Source organism: Salvelinus sp. IW2-2015, linkage group LG4q.1:29 (genome assembly GCF_002910315.2).
Source record: "Salvelinus sp. IW2-2015 linkage group LG4q.1:29, ASM291031v2, whole genome shotgun sequence".
Lineage (NCBI taxonomy): Eukaryota > Metazoa > Chordata > Actinopteri > Salmoniformes > Salmonidae > Salvelinus > Salvelinus sp. IW2-2015.
This window is the reverse complement of record NC_036842.1, coordinates 36197357-36225201: the sequence shown is the minus strand read 5'-3', so window position 1 is coordinate 36225201 and position 27845 is coordinate 36197357. Positions and strand designations below refer to the sequence as shown.

Below are 27845 nucleotides of genomic sequence, written 5' to 3'. Positions count from 1 at the left end.
TTCACCATGAGAAACAAACATCTCATGTTGCATATGATCACCATGAGAAACTTCATGTTGCATATGATTCACCATGAGAAACTTCATGTTGCATATGATTCACCATGAGAAACAACATCTCATGTTGCATGCATATGATTCACCATGAGAAACAACATCTCATGTTGCATATGATTCACCATGAGAAACAACATCTCATGTTGCATATGATTCACCATGAGAAATGTTGCATGACTGCTCTTCCTCTTTTTCTACTTCTGCTTGCTGACTTGTTGTTTTTCTAACACAAATTGCACTCCATAGCTATGTCCAAATATTATACCATCTCTAATTAACCGTTTTCTATCTATCTATGCAAATGTTAATGACTATAATCCAATAAAATATGAATTATACTCGTACATTATTGGACATTAATCCCCTTTATGGAAGTCGACAGCATCGGAATGAATAACGATCTGTATGTTCTATCAAATGAAATTGCCAGACCACAAAAACTCTTCCAACAGAACAATATTTGAGTTTGCAACACAGATTAAATCAATGTATTGTTCAATCAAATATAGCTCTATTTTTAGCTAATCAGGAGACTCAAACTAAATATGCTTTATAAGTCAAAAAACTATATCCATTCAATGGCAATTATCCCCTAGCCTTCTCTGCCTGGGAGTAAATAAGAACTAGAGAGCTGTAGGAAAGCTCCAGAAGTAAATAAGAACTAGAGAACTGTAGGAAAGCTCCAGAAGTAAATAAGAACTAGAGAGCTGTAGAAAGCTCCAGAAGTAAATAAGAACTAGAGAACTATAGGAAAGCTTCAGAAGTAAATAAGACTAGAGAGCTGTAGGAAAGCTTCAGAAGTAAATAAGAACTAGAGAGCTGTAGGAAAGCTTCAGAAGTAAATAAGAACCAGAGAACTAGGAAAGCTCCAGAAGTAAAATAGAACTAGAGAGCTGTAGGAAAGCTCCAGAAGTAAATAAGAACTAGAGAACTGTAGGAAAGCTCCAGAAGAAAATAAGAACTAGAGAACTGTAGGAAAGCTCCAGAAGTAAATAAGAATAGAGAAAAAAACAGTAGAAAAGCTCCAGAAGTAAATAGAACTAGAGAACTGTAGGAAAGCTCCAGAAGTAAATAGAACTAGAGAAACTGTAGGAAAGCTCCAGAAGTAAATAAGAACTAGAGAACTGTAGGAAAGCTCCAGAAGTAAATAGAACTAGAGAACTGTAGGAAAGCTCCAGAAGTAAATAAGAACTAGAGAGCTGTAGGAAAGCTCCAGAAGTAAATAAGAACTAGAGAGCTGTAGGAAAGCTCCAGAAGTAAATAAGAACTAGAGAGCTTAGGAAAGCTCCAGAAGTAAATAAGAACTAGAGACTGTAGGAAAGCTCCAGAAGTAAATAAGAACTAGAGAACTGTAGGAAAGCTCCAGAAGTAAATAAGAACTAGAGAACTGTAGGAAGCTCAGAAGTAAATAAGAACTAGAGAGCTGTAGGAAAGCTCCAGAAGTAAATAAGAACTAGAGAACTGTAGGAAAGCTCCAGAAGTAAATAAGAACTAGAGAGTGTTTGAAAGCTCCAGAAGTAAATAAAACTAGAGAGCTGTAGGAAAGCTCCAGAAGTAAATAAGAACTAGAGAGCTGTAGGAAAGCTTCAGAAGTAAATAAGAACTAGAGAACTGTAGGAAAGCTCCAGAAGTAAATAAGAACTAGAGAGCTGTAGGAAAGCTCCAGAAGTAAATAAGAACTAGAGAACTGTAGGAAAAGCTCCAGAAGTAAATAAGAACTAGAGAACTGTAGGAAAGCTCCAGAAGTAAATAAGAACTAGAGAGCTGTAGGAAAGCTCCAGAAGTAAATAAGAACTAGAAGAGCTGTAGGAAAGCTCCAGAAGTAAATAAGAACTAGAGAACTGTAGGAAAGCTCCAGAAGTAAATAAGAACTAGAGAGCTGTAGGAAAGCTCCAGAAGTAAATAAGAACTAGAGAACTGTAGGAAAGCTCTCAGAAGTAAAAGAACTAGAGAACTGGTAGAAAGCCCAAAGTAAATAAGAACTAGAGAGCTGTAGGAAAGCTCCAGAAGTAAATAAGAACTAGAGAACTGTTAGGAAAGCTCCAAAGTAATAAGAACTAGAGAACTGTAGGAATGCTTCAGAAGTAAATAAGAACTAGAGAACTTGGGGAAAGCTCCAGAAGTAAATAAGAACTAGAGAGCTGTAGGAAAGCTCCAGAAGTAAATTAGAATTAGAGAGCTGTAGCAAAGCTCCAGAAGCTCATCCCAGGAGTTAATAGGTCTGTGTCTGCCCATGATGGGCTTTTTTGTATGCTCTGGCAGGTACCGTCCTGGAGAGTCCCTGGGGGAAAGGCTTAGAGAGCTACCCAGCTGAGGACACACTAGTTTGGCAGGAGGAGCGGCAGGGACTCAGCTCTGGATGGAGGCGGTTATGTGGAGGTGGTGGTGGCATTGGCAATCAACGTCCGACAGCACATTTAGCCATGCAACGCACCTGTGGAGTTTGTGAGAGAGTGGATGGTGTGAGAAAGATTGCGCTATTCAGGGCAAGCCAAAATGTGTGTTTCATTTATAATGTAGCCTGTCAAAATTAGAGATGACTGGCAGGCGAAACTAACACTAAGCATACATCTATTGGTTCAGAGATTCAAATCCTATAGACAGATAAGCCAAATAATGCCAAACCGTATTGTGCTTGTCATTCAGTTATACACTAAAATGTAATGTTTTATGATGTGATGGTAATCTCCAGAAGGTGTTTTCGGAAAAAGGATTAAAATCCAAGTAGAAAACGGGTTAAAATCCAAGTAGAAACGGATTAAAATCCAAGTGTTGTTGAATAAGTATACAGCCAATACCAGTTTATGGTTCCTGAAAAAAGAGAGAAAGGTATTTCTGTTGATATACGTTTTTTTTCAAGAAAAACAGACTTTAAAAAAAATTAGAAATTCCAAAAGTGCCCGTAGTGGCAAAGCCACATGGCCATGGGCTATGAACTGAAGGAAAAAGGCCAACATACACTGAGTGAACACAACATTAAGAACATCTTCCTAATATTGAGTTACACCCGCGTTTGCCCTCAGAACCGCCTCAATTCGTTGAGTCATGGACTCTACAAGGTGTCTAAAACGTTCCAGAGGGACGTGGCCCATGTTGTCTCCAATGCTTCCCACAGTTGTGTCAAGTTGGCTGGATGTCCTTTGGATGGTGGAACATTCTTGATACACACGGGAAACTGTTGAGCATGAAAAACACAGCAGCGTTGCAGTTCTTGACACACTCAAACCGGTGCGCCTGGCACCTACTACCATACTACCTACTATTCACTTAAATATTTTGTCCTGCCCATTCAGTGAATGACACATATACACAATCCATGTCTCAATTGTCTCAAGGCTTAAAAATCCTTCTTTAACCCATATCCTCTCCTTCATCTACACTGATTGAAGTGGATTTAACAAGTGACTTCAAAAAGGGATCATAGCTTTCACCTGGATTCACCTGGTCAGTCTATGTCATGGAAAGAGCCTGATGTTTTGTGTAGTCAGTGTAAATCAAGTAGAATATAAAATCAGGACAGGCCGGAATCCAAACGACTAGCCTGAAATGTTCTCTATTCAGTTCATAGAAATTCAGCCCAACGTATGCAACAAGTTGAACTACCCTAGCCGTCATGTGACTTATAAAGCCCACGGAGTAGCCTAAACAGATGGCAAAGGAAAGGCTGACCAAGCCCTTTCAGGTATCCTTTTTGTTTGTCTTCATGTGAAGCATGATTGGAGATAATGACATGAAACATAACCTAGACCAGTGTAGGCTACTGCTCAGGGACCAGGGGCAACTCAGACATAGAAATAGAGCAAATAGATAGTTTTTTCTGTTTGTCTACTTTTGTTGTCGTGTTAATTGAATTCTTGTAATTATTATTTTGTAAGGTTGAGGAGAACCCTCTCTGGGTCCCCCCCCCCCGGCACAATTATGTTTAATAACTTTGTTGTTTGTACATCTGTTGTTTTCCTTTTATGCTATGTACAAATAAATAAATAGATACCTAATGAATACAATACAAAAATAAACACCAGGAAGAGATGCTGTTGTGTTCATCTGCCTCCACTCTCTCCTCTCGTTCTCCAGGGTTCTGGCGGCTTTGGACAGCGGGAGTGGGAGCAGTACCCAGGATGATAAAGAATGAGAATTCCAGAGAGGACAGAAGAGAGAGTGTAAGTCCATTTTAGTATCTCTATACTGTTGTGTGTTTTCCCCTCAGTTCATCCATTTCAACTATCATCCTAATGTTGTCCCCCAAACATTCTATGACAATAGCATTTGAATTTGAAGGCTTGCTAGAATCTAATTGTCTTAAACTTTTGGTGCCAATTCACATTGTAAAACTCAAACAAAGATGTCTGAACTCTATTACTTTATTGATCTAATTCCATCCTTATGACCAGATAGAGAAAAGCTCAGTCATCCAACCATAAAGGTTCTGGATCTATTCCTAGATCACACACCTAGATCGATCTAGGTCGATCTAGGTTGCACCTATCACACCTAGATCGATCTAGGTTGCAGACAGCACGGTTCTGTAAGACTACCTATTCATTAATCCATACAAAGCTATTTCACCCCTTCATCTAATGCGTGGAAGTGCTGTTTATTGCACTGAGAGAGAGAGAGAGAGAGAGTGTGTAAAATGGCTGAGGTATGACTCAGAGGCTTGAAGGTCAGAGGTAAACAGTCTGCTAAACTCCCGCCAGCTTGTTTGTCTCTGATTCTCAAACTCTTCCAGAGCCAACATGTGATAGGGGGCGCAAGTGTCACACTCTTAGGCTGCAATTTTTTTCTTCCACTAATTGGTCTTTTGACCAATCACATCAGATATTTTCACATCAGATCTTTTTCAGAGCTGATCTGATTGGTCAAAAGAAAAAAATATCAGAATCAGGCTGCCTGTGTTAACGCAGCCATAGTCCCCTCACTAGGTCTGTTCCCGTTCAATCCACCATCAGTCCAGAACTGCATCACCCAGGATGTCGGTGCACTCTCCCGTCAGTGTTTATTTTGAATGCCACTAAATGAGGGCAAAAGGCACCCAGAGCAAAGGCTATGCATACATTTCGAAATGCGACCGCATAAAGTGCTCAGCAATTAAGAGATCCACAAATGTCTTTATGTCCTGGGGAAAGCAGGGATGGTAGAGAATGGTATGTCATTCAACCTGTCAAGTTCTGTGGCGAATCTCAAAGTCAAGCATTCTTAGGGAACCACATGGTCATGTTTGGTGACCCGTTTGCTGGTAATTGCATCGGAAAGTTGATTGCTTTGCATTGCTTTAATTGCTGGCTAAAACTAAGGATTAATATGGTGCTGTTAGACTGGCTGCATTGATAGTGTTCTGATTAGTTGATTTACACAATGTTAACATATTAATTTCTAACCCAGACTCTAGTAACTGCGCATAGTGATGGTTTAGCCAAGCTCTAGGAATGCCTCAATACCAGTTTGATTTAATATTTTGGATACTAAAAGGCCGTTTCCTCACTAGTACTGTTCTCTAAGCTACTGCCCATTACCTCTTACCAGACATTGCTGCATGCTCAAATGAAAAGGGCACTGAGTGTATTTGTTTTTATAAAGGCGAAGGGTAATGCTTCTGACAGTTTTTACACTGTGAGAGCATGTTGCTCAGAGTCCGCCTGTCAATATAATATCCATACCTCCTCTCCCACACCCACCTCACATTACCTGACCTCACAACAATATCACACTGCCTCCCAGTGTTCTGTGCCACTGATGGACGGCAAGTACACACTCACATGCACACACACACCAGGTGCTCTGTGATGCTGGAATGTTGGATAGAGGGACGAGGCTACATTGTTTGATTAGATCAGATCAAGGAGATGGAGAATCTAATTAAATGAACTGCAGATTAGACATGAATATCCCTATTGGTTATGATGAAATAAGCAAGGTGAACAGGGTGATGAAAGGGCTTCATGAACATCTTTATGAAAGAAAGCATCTTGACTACCTTCCCAGAAGTCTAGTGGTGGGATTTATATACTGTAAATGGCTGTGTCTCAATACTTGTAAATGTTCGTTTTCTCTTTATACTTGTAAATGGCTGTGTCTCAATACTTATAAATGTTCGTTTTCTCTTTATACTGTAAATGGCTGTGTCTCAATACTTATAAATGTTCGTTTTCTCTTTATATGGCTGTGTCTCAATACTCACAAATGTTATTGTTTTCTCTTATGTCCTTGATGACTGCTTATAAGTGATGGACTGGATGAATATCCCAAAATATCAAACAATGTGCTCTAAGTCTTTATTCTTTACAAGGAAGGGGGTGGTGAATCCCTGTAAATATAGTCAATCATCAATGAATGAAAGGCCCTCAGCAAATAGTATGTCTAATGGCATGTCCCATTCCTTATGGGTGAATTTAAACCATGTTGCTTTTACAACAATAATGTCATCTATAACCAGTCAAATGCACTATGATGGCCTATATGATTTTTGTTCAGTGCAACTCAGTGCAACTCCCGTACGGACTCTAAAGAGGCGAAGGACGAGAGCCATCCGTCCTCCGAAACACGACCCTGCCAAGCCGCACTGCTTCTTGACACACTGCTCACTTAACCTCGAAACCAGCTGCACCAATATGTCGGAGGAAACACGACCGAAGTCAGCATACATGCGCCTGACTCGCCACAAGGACTCGCTAGAGCGTAATGGGACATAGACATCCCGGCCAGCCAAACCCTTCCCTAACCCGGACGACGCTGGTCAAATTGTGCGCCGCCTCATGGGTCTCCCGGTTGGCTGCTACACAGCCTGGGATCGAACCCGGGTCTGTAGTGAATCCTCAAGCYTTGCGATGCTGTGCCACTCGGGAGGCCCTGTGTGTGTCAATGTTGAAGTGAGTTTGTCTGTATGTATGTGGGTGTCACTATTGGAGCGAGAAACGATGTGTGGGAGTCTGTGTATGGGTCAAATCAAATCGAATTTTATTGGTCACATACACATGGTTAGCAGATGTTAATGCGAGTGTAGCGAAATGCTTATGCTTCTAGTTCCGACAGTGCAGTAATATCTAACAAGTAATCTAACAATTCCACAACAACTACCTTATACACACAAACCTAAAGGGATGGAATGGAATAAGAATATGGTGTGTGTGTGTGTGTGTGGGGGGGGGGGGGGGGGGGGGGGCATGTGTCACTGCGGGGGTGATTTGGAGTGTCGGTGTGACAGTCAGCTCAATGGGAAGTGTCTGGGAAGGCTGGAGGTACAGACTGTGTAATTGGACGAGACCCAGCGAATCACAGCAGACATCTGCTGAAGTGCCACAAAGCAGGAAGTGTACTGTATACCCATTTGCACACACACACCATCTTGGCTGTCCATTATCGTTGATAATGACGACACACACACACACACACACACACACACACACACACACACACACACACACACACACACACACACACACACACACACACACACAATTAGCAGTGCAACATATGTATTTTTAAAATATCCCCTCCAATATATTCTAACACTTTCTGACATTTCACCCCCAACTGTAAGAAACAACTTGTACATAGTGAAATACGACAAACAGGCTGCATTTACACATGCAGCCCAATTCTGTTTTTTACCCATTAATTGGTCTTTTGACCAATCAGATCAGCCCTGAAAAAAATCAAAGGTGAAAAGATCTGATGTGATTTGTTCGAAAGGCCAATTAGTTGAGAAAATATCAGAATTGGGCTGCATGTGTAAATGCAGCCATATAAGTAAGCACCCACCAATGACCCACTTCCAAGCTCCAATAAATACCACCTAGCTGGAAGCAACAATTAGGGAGAGCTAGCTGGCTCTTACTGACGATAAACACACATAGTGGAGCAGGTGCATCGTTTGGTTATATGGGCTAGGGTGCATTTGACTGGTTATAAATGACAGGATTATTCTCTCATCATCAAACAATTGCCAACACAATATTGTAATTTAAAATAAGTATTGTTATGAGAACAACAAGGATGCTTAGAACAGAGTGACATCATTGTATTTCTTACACAAGAGATGTTGTTTTTCCTTCAGCCTGTAGATAATCTGTTGTTTAATATCTTTCAGTGTGTAACAGGCTAGTCATAACGAATTCACTGGCTCCAGACTAATTGCTAAAATCAGTGCGGGCGACCCAAGGGACGCCAGTGCAAACACATTCTCAAAAGCATGCCATGTGTAAACAATGCATCCTGATAAGGATGTTAACAACAAACCATTTAGTAAATATTTTCTTAACTCTATTTCTTGAACTGCATTGTTGGTTATGGGCTTGTAAGTAAGCATTTCACGGTAAGCTCTACAGCTGTTGTATTCGGCGCATGTGACAATTCTTTGGTTGATTTGATTTATATTCAAGCACAATCGCTCATTCTGTACAAGTGCGAAGGATGTTTCTATAGCCAATAATTGGTTGTTAAATCAATATGAGTACACTGTACAATTATGTCAATAGATTACGTTTGGGAAACAGTGCAATTGCGATCCAAGCAATAACACTGGGTCATTACAAAATGGACGCCCCAACAAGAACCACGTCTTCCTTTCTTAAAGTACCACCACCATTTGCCCTCACTTGAGGTGAAGCAGTGGAATCACACAAACCAGTTAGGCCCGGCCCTTTTCCTCCTCTTTGCAAAGTGACAAGTACACCTGTACAATCAGGGGAAGGGTGATTTAAAAGAATACATCTCTCGAAATGTTATTGTTATATGAGGTGTCACACGTTTGGTATGGAGGGCGAGAGGAAGTAAATACCGTTTAGTTCGGAACGCTAGGGAGATGACTAAGCCTTTCACTATGTGAGGCAGTTATGTAGACTGATGATTGAAGCGTTATCTTCCAGGGAATTGGTTGATGAATGAGCTGGAAAGGACTTTGTTCCCCTCTTAGTCAACCTGACTTTTGATTCATAATTAATGATAGAGGGCATGCATACAGTATCTGGCTAAAATACAACAACACCAAAAAATCTATTCTGACCTACAGGGTACCTGTTTTGCAGGGAAATTAATTATGTCAAAGATATGAAAAGAAACAAATAATTTCWGAATTAAATGACAGGGTGTATTTTTGGAGCCTATTTTAACAATTTTTCCCACAGTGCAGGTTTCCTGCTGTACATGTCTGATTGAATCTGTCCCTATGAGTCTCACAGACCTTGTATAGCAAGCAATGCTGCTTACATTAGGAGCTTCAAGTGAATGTACCTTGTGTGTTTCTCACGACCTCCATGCAGCGTCTGTAATTGGGAAATGTGTTGCATCCCACACATGCACATGATCTCATTTGCAGCTGAGACACAAGGCCATTGTTTTTGTTCAGGTTCAATCTACTGAGGGTCAGGGTGAGTTGTGCATCATCACACATCTACCAGGGGAAGGAGACTAACTCACATGAGTATGGCTTCTCGGAGGACATTTTCCTGCATCTTTCAAAATCTATCTGTGTCTCTCAGTCTCGTTCCCTTTCAGTAACGGGCTTGTTTTTGCGCAAATGTATTTCTTTCCACTTGTTTCCATGATACTGTGCCTTGCATTGCAAATTACCATTATGAAGAGCCCCCCACCTAACGTTCTGTACTATGTAATATTACTTATGGTTTGGAGTTTGAGATTGAGTAGTGTTTTTAATTAGGGCGCTTTTTCAGTGACCATGACTAATGTGTTCGCCCTGGCTCCATCACGATTCTATTTGACCCAGGGTTCATTACTATATTTATCCAGCAATGAAACCATTGCAGCATTTTGCTGACAGAGAGACGCAACAATTGCCTACTTAAAACTGAAATGCCCCCAAGCTCTCTCTGTGTATTCAATTAGAAGAGTGAACCTTATTCAGGAATTTAGCAATGCCATTGGGTCATTCTTCAACTACGGTGGCATTTGAGCATTGCATTTTGATGCATTTTGTAATAAATTAACTACATTTTTCTAGTTTTTTATTTAAATGTATTTGGGTACCTCTTTCCATTCTGAATCAACTAAAACGGTAGCTTAATGACTTTCTTATTTTTCATTATGGTACCATCAGTAGAAGCAGTAATACCAAATGATGGTAGCACCAAATGATGGTAGCACCAAATGATGGTAACACCAATAAGACATTTTAAATAGATCTTCTGAAATGGAATGGACTAACGCTAAAATCTAAGGTCATCAATCAAGTGATATGATTAATCATTTTGCTCACAATGTTATTTCCCTTCATTTAAATTGACTAACACCAAGTGACACTTTGGATTTAGATTCCTCAAGTTATCAATGGAATCATCAAATGTATGACATACTAAAAGGGTGTGATTATGCTAATAAGTGCCTTTAATATAGACCCCTCCCCCTGGAGAGAATGCTCAAGGTCCTTGTACATCTTTATAATCAGTCATTTTCAAGGTGGTAACACCAATGACATACAACTGAGGGATACATATTATACTATAAAAGGTATTTTAATAGCCTTCTTTATTTTCTATTGATCTACACAATATATGAAATACTTTTGTTCACTGTGTAGCCTACAAAATAATGGATAGATATCTCTAAATCCCCAAAACATGTCACTACACCTCCACGCATCACAGAAGTGATGGGACACCATTTACCACCTTAATTGAAGAATGACCCTGTTCCAATGAGATTTTACCCAGGAGCTCAAGCGAAGCTCCCAGCTTAGAACAGCTAAATCTCCCAAATCATCCATGACAAGTGAACCCCCAAATCTTTAGGCAGAATTGGAACAAGGAGCAGTAGGGTTTAAATGTCTGCCATGGAGGTCTAACTTCAGAGAGACATCAACATCATACAGGCGATAAAATACACTCAAAAMAAGTAATGTGTGTTGTGTGCTGAAATACTTTTTATGAAACGCTTAGTTCTGGTCATGCATCTTTGATTGGCTGAGAGACATTCTAATTTAAGTCATGCTAAAATGAAAATAACATCACAACTACCTCATCACTTTCACACGCAAAATGTATCAATACGACTCGGCTAGGACTCAGTTAGCGCTTCATACCTATGACCACAGCAAAGCTATGCTAAAACCAACCAGGCTGCATTCAAAACGGTACCATATGCCTTTTGACGTAGGACACAACATTGGGAGTGTTGTGCCATTTAAATCACACARTTGGTTACATTTGATATAATACATTGTCACACTGATTCTAGTTCTCGCTGCTGGATGTGCATTTTCCAAAGTAAAAAAACCCAATTATAAGCCCTCCACTCGATACTCACAACCCTTTCACAAGAACATTTAATTTGGCAGAAAGACACAAATTTCATTAGCGATAGTTATCAGAATTGTCACCTCCAAGGTACTCTAAAAATCCCATTTGAAATGCTTTGATGTAGCTGTGCTGTGACTACTGTCTCTGTTATATGGGAGAGGATCTAAYCTCATGCTTCAGACAAATATCTACTATATGTGTTTGTTATATATGAATGGAAATTAAAGTAGTCAGAGGTTGTGTATTATAGGACTAATCTCTCGTGGACAGATCTATGTAAACATACAGTTGAAATCGAAAGTTTACATACACCTGGAGTCATTAAAACTCATTTTTCAACCACTCCCCAAATTTTTTGTTAACAAACTATAGTTTTGGCAAGTCGGTTAGGACATCTAACACCATATCCATGTGGGCGGATTGACAACTGGAGGTTGGTGAAGTAATTTATCCAAATGGGCATAAACTTGGCCTTGGAGGGAGAGTGGGAACAGATTAATTTCACTTAGAATTCACTGTATCAACAATTCCAGTGGGCCAGAAGTGTTACATACACTAAGTTGGACTGTGCCTTTAAACAGCTTGGAAATTCCAAAAAAATGATGTCATGGGCTTTTAGAAGCTTCCTGATAGGCTAATTGAACATCATTTGAGTCAATTGGAGGTGTACCTGTGGATGTAAATTTCAAGGCTACTTCAATCAGTGCCTCTTTGCCTTGACATTATGGGAAAAATCAAAGAAATCAGCTATGAACCGAAAAAAAAATTGTAAGACTCCACAAGTGCTGGTTCATCCTTGGGAGCAATTCCAAATGCCTGAAGGTACCTACGTTCATCTGTCAAATAATAGTACGCAAGTATAAACACCATGGGACCACGCAGCATGCATACACTCAAGAGGAGACACGTTCTGTCTCCAAAGAGATGAATACTTTGGTTGCGAAAAAGTGCAAATCAATCCCAGAACAACAGCAAAGAACTTTGTGAAGATGCTGGAGGAAACAGGTACAAAGTATTCTATAGTCAGAGAGAAAACTAGTCCTAATATCGACATAACGCTGAAAAGGCGCTCAGCAAAGGAAAAAGCACTGCTCCAAAACGACCGATCCATAAAAGCAGACTATGGGTTTGCCAATGCACATGGGTACAAGATCGTACTTTTTGGAGAAATGTCTCTGGTTCTGATGAAACAAAAAAGACTGTTTGGCATAATGACAATCATTATGTTTGGAGGAAAGAGGGTGGAGAGTCTTGCAAGCCAAAGAACACCATCCCAAACCGTGAAGCACGGGGGCTGTGGGCAGCTACTCGCATGTGATAGGGCAGTGTAGTGCAGGGTAGAGGATCTGTGTGCTCTTCAAGAAAAGGATCGATAAAGATGGGCGATTTCACGATGCATTTATCTCATTAAGTATGTATTATAGGGATTATTGAGGCAATGCATTCTCAAGACATTCAGTTCACAAGGAAGGTTACAAGGCTTGGTTGCAAATGGGTCTTCCAAATTGGGACAATGACCAAGCATACTTCAAGTTGTGGCAAAAAGGCCTAAGGACAACAAGTCAAGGTATTCGGAGTGGCCATACAAAGCCTGAACCTCAACCTTTATTAGAAAATGTGTGGGCAGACTGAAAATCAATGTGGCACGCAAGAGGCTACAAACCTGACTTCAGTTACACTCAGCTCTGTCAGGGAAGGAATGGCCAAATTCAACCCAACTTGATGTGGAGGCTTGTGGGAAGGCTAACGAAACGTTTGACCAAGTTTAACAATTTAAAGGCGAATGCTACCAAAATACTAATTGAGTGTATGTAAACTTTGACCCACTGGGATGTGATGAAAATAAAATATGCTGAAATAAATAATTCTCTCTACTATTATTCTGACATGTCACATTCTTAAAATAAAGTGGTGATCCTAACTGACATAAGACAGGGAATTTTTACTAGGATTAAATGTCAGGAATTGTGAAAAAACTGAGTTTAAATGTATTTGGCTAAGGTGTAWGTAAACTTCCGACTTCAACTGTAAATGGTCCCGTTGTATCTATCGGGAAAGAATGGGATGTGTGGGATAACGAGAAAAAGTATTTCTGGTGTTTGGTCACGATTTCGAGGTGTTAGCATCTTTTGAATTTCAGAAAGGGAAGGGACATTTYGCCCGTAACTTGCAAAGAGAGAGGGCAGAGCTCCTCGTTCCGGTTCRGCTCCTCATTCTAGCATCTCTTCATCTTTTCTCTTAACACAAACTTAATTGAGCAGCTGACCAATMACGTGAGACTTTAGTTCTTGGTTAATCGAGATTAATAAAGCACAAATAATCAACAATGAGGGTTGAATTTTTACTTGGATGGATATATATTATCACGGTAGTGGTCTAAATGTCAATGTGTAATTACTTCCAAATTAGAGGTACAGAGGTGTAACCTAGTGGGTATTCAGTATAGTGAACCTGTGAACTTTTTCACTCAAGGCCCCCTTCCGGCATTGGGGGAACACGCCCCGCGTCTAATTCTATGGGTACAAGCACTGTTCAAGACACAAACTGTTCACACCCCTCTTGACGGGGGAGAGAACATTTTTGCAAGTTTAAAGCTTATTTCCTGCAATTCTACACACTTTGTCATCAGGTGCAGAGAAAATTTTGCAGTTTTAAAGCACATTTTCTGGCAATTCTATACATTTTGCCACYTCTAATGTATATTCATGTGATATTTGAGAGACTCAAACATTACTACAAATTCTATGGGCTAAAGAACCTAGCGAAAAATGTTAGCTGACATGGCCTAGTTGATCTTGACATTTCTGACAAGTTATAAATAGCTCTAAAATAATATAGAAATAAAGGACACGCCATTGTTAAATATTCCAGCAGTACCTGTTGCTTATTAAGGTCTCAAAATAGCCTAGAGCATATCAATGGTAAACGAATAAGCACACAACAAAGGAGGTGTGTAAGGAAATATATTGTAGAACGTGAGGAAGAGTTGTAATATGAATGTTTTGCTAATGTAACGGATGTGAAATGGCTATCTAGTTAGCGGTGGTGCGCGCTGATAGCCTTTCAATCGGTGACGTCACTTGCTCTGAGACCTTGAAGTAGTGGTTCCCCTTGCTCTGCAAGGGCCGCGGCTTTTGTGGAGCGATGGGTAACGATGCTTCGTGGGTGTCAGTTGTTGATGTGTGCAGAGGGTCCTTGGTTCGCGCCCGGGTCGGGGCGAGGGGACGGTCTAAAGTTAAACTGTTACACTAATGTTGTCAACTTTGCGAATGTGAACTAATCATAAAAACAGGGAGACGTAGCCAATACAACAGTGGATTTTATTACTTCATTACTACCAATACAGTGCRTTCAGAAAGTATTTTCTTACTTTACAGCCTAAAATGTATTAAATAAAAAAAACATCTTCATCAGTCTACACACAKTACCCCATAATGACAAAGTGAAAAAAGATTTTTTGTAAATCTTTGTAAATCTACTAAATATAAAAAARGAAAATACCTTATTTACATAAGTATTTAGACCCTTTGTTATGAGACWTCAAATTGAGCTCTGGTGCATCCTGTTTCCATTGATCATCCTTGATGTTTCTACAACTTCATCGTAGTCCACCTGTGGTAAATTACAATTATTGGATATGATTTGGAAAGGCACACTTGTCTATATAAGGTCCCACAGTTGACAAATACAAAAACCAAGCCATGAGGTCGAAGGAATTGTCCGTAGAGCGCTGAGACAGAATTGTGTCGAGGCACAGATCTGGGGAATTGTACCAAAATATTTCTGCAGCATTAAAGGTCCCCAATAACACYMTGGCCTCCATCATTCTTAAATGGAAGAAGTTTGGAACCACCAAGACTCTTCCTAGAGCTGGCCGCCCGGCAAAACTGAGCAATCGGGGGAGCAGGGCCAAGGTCAGGTAGGTGACCAAGAACCCGATGCTCACTCTGACAGAGCTCCAGAGTTCCTCTGTGGAGATGGGAGAACCTTCCAGAAGGACTTTTGGCKAACTCCAAGCGGGCTGTCATGTGCCTTTTACTGAGGAGTGGCTTCCGTCTGGCCACTCTACCATAAAGGCCTGATTGGTGGAGTGCTGCAGAGATGATTACCTTTCTGTAAGGCTCTCCCATCTCCACAGAGGAACTCTGGAGCTGTCAGAGTGACCACCTCCCTGACCAAGGCCCTTCTCCCCTGATTGCTCAGTTTGGCAAGGCCAAACTCTAGGAAGAGTCTTGTTGGTTCCAAACTTCTTACATTTAAGACTGATGGAGGCCACTGTGTTCTTGGGGACCTTCAATGCTTTAAAAATGTTTGGTATCTTTCCCCAGGGTCTATGCCTCGACACAATCCTGTCTCAGAGCTCTACTGACAATTCCTTTGACCTCATGGCTTGGTTTTTGCTTTGACATGTACGGTCAACTGGGGGACCATATATAGACAGGCCTTTCCAAATCATGTCCAATCAATTGAATTTACCACAGGTGGACTCCAATGAAGTTGTAGAAACATCTCAAGGATGATCAGTGGAAACAGGATGCACCTGAGCTCAATTTTGAGTCTCATTGCAAAGGGCCTGCATACTTATGTAAATAAGATGTTTCTGTTTTTGCCAGAGGTGTTTTGGTGCAAACCTGTCATCAAAGCAAAGGGTGGCTACTTTGAAGAATCTAAACTCTCAAATATATTTTGGTTTGTTTTACACTTTTTTGGTTACTACATGATTCCATATCTGTTATTTCATAGATTTGACTTCTTCCCTATTATTCTACGATGTAGAAAATAGTAAAAATAAAGAAAAACCCTTAAATGAGTAGGCATGTCCAAACTTTTGACTGGTACTGTATATATATTTCACTGTGAGAATCTGCTGCTGACTATCAGGTAACGAGCAGGCTATGAGTGAGTGAGTGAAGTGGAGAGGGGGAGGGGGAGGGCTGGAGGCGTGTGTGTGTGTTAAGAGCACTYGTTGAGAGTGCTGCAGCAGAGGCAGCTGAGTCATGGAGACAGAGCACGTGTACATCGTGACAACTTTTTAACCAGTTGTAGGTAGGTTATTTAAATTGGTCATTATGGAGACACCCCTTTTCCATAAAACATATTAACACGGTTTCATCAGACAGAGAATCTTGTTTCTTGAMAGTCTTTAGGTGCCTTTTGGCAAACTCCAAGTGGGCTGTCATGTGCCTTTTACTAAGTAGTGGCTTCCGTCTGGCCACTTTACCATAAAGGCCTGATTGGTGGAGTGCTGCAGAGATGGTTGTCGTTCTGGAAGGTTCTCCCATCTCCACAGAGGAACTCTGAACGCACAAGCATTTCGCTACTCCTGCAATAACATCTGCTAATCACGTGTATGTGACCAATACAATTTGATATGATTTGATTTGGAGCTAGGTCAGAGATACCATCGAGTTCTTGGTCACCTCCCTGACCAAGGCCCTTCTCCTCCGATTGCTCAGCTTGGCCGGGCGGCCAACTCTAAGAAGAGTCTTGGTGGTTCCAAACTTCTTACATTTAAGAATCCTGGAGGCCAACGTGTTCTTGGGGACCTTCAATGCTGCAGAAATYTTTTGGTACCCTTCCCCAGATCTGTGCCTTGACACAGTCCTGTCTTGGAGCTCTACYGACAAATACAAATTCCAGAATAATAGGTTAAAACGTGAATTAATTAATGTCCTATATATTGCTATTGCCTGTTGAGAGCTACAGCTGTACTAAAATGCCCTGTACACACTTAACCTGCTTCCAGCCCAACAATGGCATTCCAGACAAGATAACTAGCTATATTTAGCAAACATTGAGCTTCATAATTACCATCTGGCTAGATATAAATTATTAATCTAGCTAACCAGCTACTTGAACATTCAAAAAACTACCTCAATCTATATTTAGCTATCATTTCATCYTGGCTAGCTTGCTAGCCAACTTAGCATGTGTCCCTATAACGTAGCATGGGGTTTGATTAGCTTGCTAATCGATTACAATTTGTAACACAGTGGCTATTTTAGGTAGCTAGTTAGTTAAACATGACAACMGGCAAACATGAAAAAGCTTGTTATGACAATGGCAAAACGTCATCTYGCGAAAAATCAAGCAGGCAATAATGATTCTCACTGAGAAATAGCTGTCAACTGGTTGTCATGTCCACAGTACTGCATGAACCGTGATCACGGTTGATAGATGAGACATTAGCCAAACGGGTACTGTATAGATAAATATTGGCATCATGGCTAGTATAAGGTTTATGTACATGGTTTGTTAGTCAATAAATGCAATTTTTAAGTGAACCCAGACCAGTTTCAACAGAAATTGTCCTCGTTGAACTGCACTATCACTGTTGCCAACTATTTTTCTGTGAGAATCTCTATTGCCTCCTCTTTGTCGCTAGATGACGTTTTGCAGTTGCAGCCAAACCTCTCTGCACCAATTTGCCTCGCTGCTGCAGCGGTTCCCAATGTAGCATTTTTGTCCTCTCTCCCACTGCAAAAATTAAAACATAGTTCCTAATTGATGACATTACTGCGCTCTCCTATGACTGAAARAGGAAGAATAACTAACAAAATTTTATTACAAACGTTGTGACAGTGATTTTATAGTTTGCAATTGTTTTGTTGTGATATAATTGTTTTAATACTGTTTGGACTCCAGGAAGAGTAGCTGCGGGGATCCTAATGAATACAAAAAAATACAAAAATTGTGAGAAAATAAAACAGCATCTCCACCCCGCTGATCCTCAAAACTGGAGCCCAACAAAGGTGCATTCTCAGCCTTCTGCTGTACTCCCTGTTCACCCATGACTGCGTGGCCATGCACGCCTCCAACTCAATCATCAAGTTTGCAGACGACACCACAGTGGTAGGCTTGATTACCAACAACGACGAGACGGCCTACAGGGAGGAGGTGAGGGCCCTCGGAGTGTGGTGTTAGAAAAATAACCTCTCACTCAACGTCAACAAAACAAAGGAGATGATCGTYGACCTCAGGAAACAGCAGAGGGAGCATCCCCCCATCCACATCGARGGGACAGTAGTGGGGAGGGTGMAAAGTTTTAAGTTCCTCGGTGTACACATCACGGACAAACTGAAATGGTCCACCCACACAGACAGCATGGTGAAGAAGGCGCAACAGAGCCTCTTCAACGTCAGGAGGCTGAAGAAATGTGGCTTGTCACCGAAAACACTCACACACTTTTACAGATGCACAATCGAGAGCATCCTGTTGGGCTGTATCACCGCCTGGTACGGCAACTGCTCCGCCCACAACTGCAAGGCTCTCCAGAGGGTAGTGCGGTCTGCACAACGCATCACCAGGGGCAAACTACCTGCCCTCCAGGACACCTACAGCACCCGATATCACAGGAAGMACAAAAAGATCATCAAGGAGAACAAGCACCCGAGCTACTTCCTGTTCACCCCGTGCAGTGGCTATCATCCAGAAGGCGAGGTCAGTACAGGTGCATCAAAGCTGGGGCCGAGAGACTGAAAAACAGATTCTGTCTCAAGGCCATCAGACTGTTAAAGAGCCATCACTAACATTGAGTGGCTGCTGCCAACATACAGACTCAAATCTCGTGCCACTRTAATACATTTAATAAATGGATTTAATTAAGGTATCACTAGCCACTTTAAATAAGGCCACTTWATTCATGTCTACATACCCTACATTACTCATCTCATATGTATATACTGTATCCTATACCATCTACTGCATCTTGCCTATGCCGCCAGGCCATCGCTCATCCATATATTTWTATGTACATATTCTTATTCATCCCTTTACATTTGTGTGTATAAGGTAGTTGTTGTGAATTTGTTAGTGCAMTAATATCTAGCAAGTAATCTGTCGGAACTAGAAACACAAGCATTTCGTCTACACTCGCATTAACATCTGCTAACCATGTGTATGTGACCAATAAKATTTGATTTGATTTGTCAGTCGCCAATGCAGTGACTTGATTAGCTGCTTAGCTAACTGTTGTAGCTAGCTTACTGACAGTTAAAGGTAGACTCAGCGAAATTACGTTGCCACGAGTAGCACCGCAGATATTCAGATGAGCGAGGTGCATCTACGTCATATCGCTGAGCCTACCTTCAACTTACAATACGATCACATTTTTTTTGTGTGCAGCAGAGTTGCATGTAACATTTCCCCTTCCAGGACTTTATGTGAATAAAAAAATAGGCACTTTTACAACTGCTCAAGAACAATGACTGTCGAGGCGMGGAAATAAATAAAGAACACCAACAGTTAAGCTATCAAATCCCTAATGTTCAACTACAGAAGGTATACCAGAACTGACCTTTAATGACCCCCCCAGGATAAAAGCGTTTTATGAGGCACTGAAATACAGTGCGGAGGACATGGTCTTCAATAATATTGAATACTTATATCACACATGATCAATAATATAATATCTTTATTACACAATCAGAAGCTCCAGGTTCCCATTATGATTGTTCCAGTATGAGAATCATTCCCTCAGTTTGGTCCTAAGGGAGTACTCACCACTCACCAGGAGTGGGGGGGGGGGGGGGGGGGGGGGGGGGGTAGTTGGTTAGGCAGTGCTGTCACTCCTAAAGGCATCGCCCCCGTTCTTCATTACACGCGGCATCCCTCAAGGCGCATTGTAAGTGTAGGCATTAGGCCAGACCACAGCCCAGCAGGATAGTTAATGGGCACTAAGGATGATCAATAAGTGGCAATGAATGTGCTCCCTCGGAACAGAATAGGGACTTTGTTCATTTGCCTCGCACTGATATTCCTACTGAGTGCAGTGGTTTTCAAGAGGCAACCCACTGGGCACAGTTCAACAGTCTAGTTTTGATTTACATTTGGTTGCGTTGTCAACTAATGTGAAATCAACCAAAAATGTCACCATGACATTGAATTTAGGTTTAAAGATGGGTGACAAAAATACTTAACGCCCTTACATTGAGGACTTTTTGCAAATCAAATCAGTTTTCCASMTTATTTCAATGTCATCACATATGTCCTGTGGCTCAGTTGGTAGAGCATGACACTTGCAGTGCCAGGGTGTGGATTCGATTCCCACGGTGAAACAGTATGAAAAAGTATGCACTCACTACTGTAAGTCGCTCTGGATATGATGTTGAAATGATGAGAAAACAATGTTGATTCAACTTGTTTTTGCACCAGTGGGAAGCCTTTTGCGGATGTGTTCGTGCAGGTCAATGGATGAAGGTGAATAATGGGCTTGTGAAGTGGGATTTTCTGTGTGTAATGTGTATGCCTTGTTATTCCTAATAGCCATGTCCCTGCATGGCTTCTGTTTTTCAATATTAATTTCATTAGACAAAATTATTTCTATCTCATTTTTTCTGGAGTTCACCCCAAACTTCATAAACTGTTACTAATGATCTCTGATACCCATAAATAACCCTTTACTAATGATCTCTGATACCCATAAATAACCCTTTACTAATGATCTCTGATACCATTAAGGATCCTCCTCTTCTTTTCTATTTTCGCTTAAAATGATATACCTAAATCTAACTGCCTGGAGCTCAGGTCTTGAACAAGGATATGCATATTCTTGGTACCATTTGAAAGGAAACACTTTGAAGTTTGTGGAGATGTGAAAGGAATGTAGGAGAATATAACACAATAGATTTGGTAAAAGATAATACAAAGAAWAAAACAACCATTCTTTTATATTTTTTTTGTACCATCTTTGAAATGCAAGGGAAAGGCCATAATGTATTATTTCAGCCCAGGTGCAATTTAGAGTTTGGCCACTAGATGYCAGCAGTGTATGTGCAAAGTTTTAGACTGATCCAATGAACCATTGCACTTCTGTTCAAAATGTAGTATCAAGACTGCCCAAATGTGRWTAKTTTGTTTATTAATAACTTTTTATGTTCAAAATTGTGCACTATCCTCAAACAATAGCATGSTATTCTTTCACTGTAATAGCTACTGTAAATTGGACAGTGCAGTTAGATTAACAAGAATGTAAGCTTTCTGCCAATATCAGATATGTCTATGTGGAAATGTTCTTGTTACTTACAACCTCATGCTAATCGCATTAGCCCACGTTAGCTCAACCGTCCCCGATCCCGAAGAAGTTTTAATACTAATGATCTCTGATTCCCGTTAGTAACCCTTTACTAATGATCTCTGATTCCCGTTAGTAACCCTTTACTAATGATCTCTGATTCCCGTTAGTACACCCTTTACTAATGATCTCTGATACCCGTTAATTAACCCTTTACTAATGATCTCTGATCCCGTTAGTAAACCCTTTACTAATGATCTCTGATTCCCGTTAGTACCCTTTACTAATGAATCTCTGATATCCCGCGTTAGTAACCCTTGTACTAATGAATCTCTGATTCCGTTAGTAACCCTTTTACTAATGATCTCTGATTCCCGTTAGAACCCTTTACTAATGATCTCTGATTCCCGTTAGTAACCCTTTTACTAATGATCTCTGATTCCCGTTAGAACCCTTACTAATGATCCGATTGCCCGTTATGTAACCCTTTACTAATGATCTCTGATTCCCGGTAGTAACCCTTTACTAATGATCTCTGATTCCCGCTTAGGTAACCCTACTAATGATCTCTGGATACCCATGTTCATAACCTTTACTAATGGGGGGGGGCGATCTCTGATGTGTGGCGCGCAGGTAGTAAACCCTTTACTGAAATGATGCTCTGATTCCCGTTAGCTAACCCGTTAACTAATGATCTCTGAGACCCATTCATAACCCTTTACTCCAAGTTATTTTTAACTGTTGCATAATATGAGCACATGACATACGATATATGTCTGACTATATCATATACAGTACTTATCAATTATGAAGAGATTTGGTTTTGAAATCCTCTGTTAAAAATATCCATGAAATGATATTTGACAAATGATATTTGATATTTGACATTTTTTGACCAAGGTCTCTTTTACAGATTGGACCTGTATTACAAAAATATACACATTAATACGATATGAAAAGCAAAGTAGAGATACAAAACAAGTCATATAAAACAAACAAAGTATATTTCCAAAACACTGTATACACCAATTTTTCACATTTGTGTTTGTAAAATATTACTGTTCTCAGATTTTTTATTCATAGATTTGAGATGTGTATGAAAATGCTTTTTTTTATTGCAAAAATCTATATATCCATTGTTTAGCTGGAATGGAATGTTCGTTTCAAGTTTTAATGTCACATGCACAAGTACACTGAAATGCCTTTCTTGCAAGCTCTAACTCCAACAATGCAGTAATCAATAACAATGTAATACCAAAATAACAAGGTAGAACAAAAACACACAAGATATAAAAATAAGAAGAACACGATAAAGTAAGTAAGTGTACTATATACAGGGTCAGTCAGTTCCAGTAACATATTTACAATGTGCCGGGGATACTGGATCAATAGAGAAAGATATGTATAGGGGTGAGGTGACTAGGCATCAGGATATACATGTATGATGAACAGAGTAACAGCAGCGTATATGATGATTGTATGTGATTGGGTGTGCGTGTGTGTAGTCAGTATAAATGTATGTGTGTGTGAGAAAATTATGTAGTGAGTGTTTGTTTTGTTTGTGTGTTGGGAGTGCATGAGTGTGTAGTGCCCTGTGAGTGTGTAGTGTCCCTGTCAGTGTGGGTATGCCCTGTCAGTGTGTAGTGCCCTGTCATGGTAGTGAGTAGTGACGCCTGTGCAGTGTGTAGTGCCCTGTGAGTGTGTAGTGCCTGTGAGTGTGTGTAGTGCCCTGTGAGGTGTAGTGCCCTGTCAGTGTGTGTAGTGCCCTGTGAGTGTGTAGTGCCTGTCAGTGTGTAGTGCCCTGTCAGTGTGTAGTGCCTGTAGTGAGTGCCTGATGTAAGTGCCCTGTGAGTGTGTAGTGCCTGTGAAGTGTGTAGTGCCCCTGTGAGTGCTGGTAGTGCCCTGTGAGTGTGTAGTGCCTGTCAGTGTGTAGTGCCCTGTCAGTGGTGTAGTGCCCTGTCAGTGTGTAGTGCCCTGTCAGTGTGTAGTGCCCTGTAGTGTGTAGTGCCTGTGAGTGTGTGTAGTGCCACTTGACTGTTTAAAACCTAGCAGTACTACTCATTTGTCTGAGAGTGATAGCATTTTCCATAAAACATGATTATTTGTCTCTGAAATGACTTCTCCAAAACAATAAAAGCTCATTTACCAACATTTCCCGAAAATGGATATACTGTATAGCATTTTAGAATGAAACTCTTCAAACACATTGTTAATTAAAGAGGTCCTCAATCAGCACCAATTCATCCAATTTGAGAGAGTTCAATAAAACTAAACGCTGATTRACCTAACTCTGTAGAGACCAAAGGAATGTCCAGAGTTAGCCATCCCTGAGAACGTGTATGGTAACTTGTACTTCTAAAAGTGATTAATGATGTTAGGTACAGAGGGAGTTTTTGTAAAATAATCTTAGAAACGAAAAGAMAGCAATGCATCGATCTACGAGACTTCAAAGAGGGCCAACCTGCTTTCTGATTTAGAATGCAGTGATGTGTACTGAACCTGTCGACCCGTAATAAAGCGTAGTGTGCTGTGATAAACTGCATCCAATGGTTTCAGTGTATTGGCAGCTGCATTCATATAGTCTAGGACCGGTAGAACATTGACTGAACATTCCTGCCGGTGATATTCCATTGATAGCCTTCACATAATATTACACTGTTTGTGTGAAATGTGAAAACGTCTTCATTCAGACCTGTGTGGCCTTGCTCTCTGATTCCCCCTTCACCATTTGGCCACATGGTTGTGCAGTTAAAGCCCGGAGGTATACGTTTGTGCCAGCACTGTAAWTTGCCTTGTTAGTGCTCACCTCATTTTGTTTCCTGATTCTCAAAATGTCTCCACAAGAAACAGTCTATTTTCGAGGATTGCGAAATCCATTGTGTTTCTTATATGCATTTGAACATGACTGTAAAGTGGTGCGCTTGTGCCTGGTGTGTGCAATCAGAAATGTGTCACATTCATTAAAAATAGTTTATTATCATTGCTTCAGCATAGTTTATACTGCTGGAAGARGCTGTGACTGGTTGATACGACGCTGCCTTGACTTTCTGTCCAGAAMGCCTACCTTTACAATATGAGTCAGTCTGCATCCTAGTAGTGCCAATGGTTTTCAGAATGTTCTAGTTGTATTTGTACTGTAGACTGTATAAATGCAGGGTACACTTATTTTACAATTCCAAGCACAAGCATGCTCCTCTATGGATCATCTCAGTTTAACCTTCCCATTAATTAAAGTCACGTACATCCAATATGAACCAAAGATCACATCTTTAGATGGCATTTAATCCCTGGTAGGGCTCTTGGCCTAGATGGAAATTAATTCAGGCTCCAAACTGAAATTCAGCCTTGGGATGGCGCCACCATACTAATTTGATACTGCATCAAATATCTATTTTGTTGAACTGCAGGGAGGAACAGTCATCTATTATGAGTTTCACCTGTCTTGCATTTAGAGTACTGTGCCTCCCTGACTGACAATTAGATAACCTACTGGACTTCGCCAAACAAACTGACAACTTGACAGAAAATACAATCTGAATCTGTGTTCTGAGGTAAAACCWCTCTCATAGGAAACAGAACTGGAGTAAACTAAGTCTAGACATAACACCTTCACGTATTAACCTTACTCATCTTCTGTTAAGCATTCTGATTGATATTAATCAYCATACAACGGGTGGGTTTAWTCCTGAATTCTGATTGGTTCAAACCGCATTCCAGCCAGTGTCTATTCCACAAGTTACCTCCGGCTAAATRTATGACGTTAAAATGCCTATTTACTCTGTTCCATCTGACTGCGCAATCCACTGTCTCATCAGCKCAGCCAATGCATGTATAAACTTGATCTCCACTATAAAAAGCATCTAGACATTATCTCACATTTCTTTTAGACTAACATTTAGTTTTCAACAGCGGAGATTTGTATAAACCTTGCTGTCTATCTCGCCTTATATTTAGCATTCTGATTGATATTAATCAATAGAATAGTCTGTATTAACACATTTCCTCATAACATAGACCTATTATACAGCCCCAGATTCAAACCTTGTCTTTTATAGCCTTGAATAAGATCCCRGATCATTTATGATTCATGGAGGTCCTGCTCTCTCCCGTCCCCTGCAGGTTTCTGACGATGACTCTCCAGAGCCAGGTCTGGGCATGGAGATGGAGACTGTCCAGGTGCGGAGGCTCTCCTGCCGGAACCTGCAGCTTCCCCCATTGGCCTTTAGGCAGGCGGAGCAGCGTGACTGGGCCCCGAGGCCAGAGACGGAGCAGATCCCTCGGCCCACTAGCCTCGCCCTCAGGATCCCCCCGCTCATCGCCATCACCTCAGCAGACACCAGCAGGTAAGAGAGACAGGAGACTGCATGTGGAGACAAAGGTCTGGTGGCAGGGTCGTGGGATGTGGATTGATGTGTGTGTGAGAGAGAGAGAACGAGACAGGTGGATGAGCGAGAGAGGGAAAGAGACAGTGAAAGAGTCAGACAAGGAGACTCAGAGAAGCTTAGTGGTCTTTTCATTATTGAGTGTGTGTGTGTATCTGTGCTCCTTAAAATGTCTGGCTTTGTGTGTCAGTATATGTGTGAGTATAAATGCATATGGTCTTTGTAATTTACAATCATGGAACACTAAAGCTAGAGTGGATGCAATCTGCTCTCCATTCAGACAGCACAAAGATCATTAAACTCTAGTCTGAATTACGATGGTAGTCGCCCCTTGAAAGCCTGTGAATGACATACAGTAGGCAATAAGCATTTTGGTGAATCATGTAAAATGTGATCAGCTTTACTCTGAGCGTGATGTCTCTACGTGTGACTCATCAATGCAAATGTATACTACTGGGTTTTGATTTTAAGAACACAGTGTCCTTCAGCCAGAAAACTGCAGCCTCTCTACTTCAAGCCACAGTCGGCTCTTTCAATGTCCTGTGTCAGCTTCAAAAGATCCTCACAAAATTGATTTGCCCTTGTTTTCCTCTCTGCAGAATAGAGTTTCACAGGTAGATAGAACCTTTGTTATAGTCCTAACTGTTAATATACATTTTTATTATTTCTGGATCGCTATGTGCACCTTGGCACAGCAATCGTTCTCCCTCTTAGTTATAGTTGCAGCTATGGTTTATCCACCCATTTATTTTTGTGGGTGTGTGAGAGACAAAAAAAAAAAAGTCTTTATCCTACTCTCTTTTCAGTCTAGAAATGTATACCTTTTGTGCTCTTGTAGGAAGCAATCACTCCTCTATTACTGACTCTAAATGATCTATAACTGAGCTAATAACTCACTAACTAGCAAAGGATATGAACAAAATGTGCACACGTGGCAACATGCAGCTCTCGCTATGATTTCAAAACAATCACATCTACTCATGACCGCTTATGCTGTAAACACAGTCCAGTTCAAAGTAAATGGCACAGATCCATATATGGCAATGGTCGATTTGCATATAGGCCTACTGCAGCTCTAATTGTTTATGTCGCACGGGTATGTGTAGAATACGGGCTGAGTAGTGCCTGTCAATGCAATAGAATCCTACACCGATGCGTTCTGCCAACAACAGGGACGGCAAGTAGCCTAGCAGTTAAGAGCATTGGGCCAGTAACTGAAAGGTTGCTGGTTCGAATCCCTGAACCAATTAGGTGAACACTCTGCCAATGTGCCCTTGAGCAAGGCACTTAACCCTAATTGCTCCTGTAAGTCGCTCTGGATAAGAGTGTCAGCTCAAATGATCTTGCATAGTTCATTTAGTTTTGGTATGTTGCATTGAAAGTGGCTAATATTGCGTTGATTCGATCACAGTTGCCACGGTAAAGGGAAACGTTGATAGTGTTAACAGGGAAAACTCTAGAACAGTGGTCCTCAKRCTTTTCTGAGTCAAGATCACTTTCTGAGTCAAAGTGCAAACCGAGATCTACCGCTCAGATTTTTTGTTYTTGACATGACTTCAATGCAACATTAACCAATTAAAAACAGTACTGCAGCAATGAGGTTTGTGCAGTAAGCTATAAGGCCCAATAAATTATGACCGTATATTATCTTTGCATGAATTGCCCTGCCAATGCATTGTTGTTCGAGCCATTTTGAGGTAGGCTATATGATCACACTGGTAATAGATCTGTTGTTGTATTACTTGTGAGGCACAGCTGAGTGAGCATACATTTAAATAATTAGCTTTTTATTTTTATTTTACTTGGCTGATGGTGCCTGCATCTGATTGTCAGTCTCAGCAGAGGGTGAGAGCAGCATCTCAACATCCCTCCGCTCTCCCTTTCCTCTGCTGATACTGACCTAAAAGGGACTCCATCTAATGGTGAAACTCAAGTCGCACCACATTATTTCTGCCTCATGCACGAATTCATGTTGTTACTCCTATGAACAGAGAAAGTMAAATATTCCTCGATATTAAAAAAGACCCAAGCCGCTAATAATAACAACGCAAGCCTATAGATAGACTTTCCTACTCATTCATTACTGCTGCACTGCTTGTTGTAGCACTGAGTGTAAATAGGAAGAACGTGCATTTTATGGATTAT

General features: G+C 40.8%; 1 protein-coding gene across 1 annotated transcript in view; it reads left to right on the top strand.

The window, feature by feature from the left end:
• LOC139024690 (3',5'-cyclic-AMP phosphodiesterase 4D-like) overlaps window positions 1–25665 on the top strand; it is a 64325-nt gene extending 38660 nt beyond the window's left edge. Inside the window, exons 2-3 of the mRNA XM_070439587.1 lie at window positions 4132–4217; window positions 25438–25665. Coding sequence (XP_070295688.1) covers window positions 4132–4217; window positions 25438–25665 — 314 coding nt within the window. The remainder of the gene's footprint in view (window positions 1–4131; window positions 4218–25437) is intronic.
• The last annotated feature ends 2180 nt before the right edge of the window (window positions 25666–27845 follow it).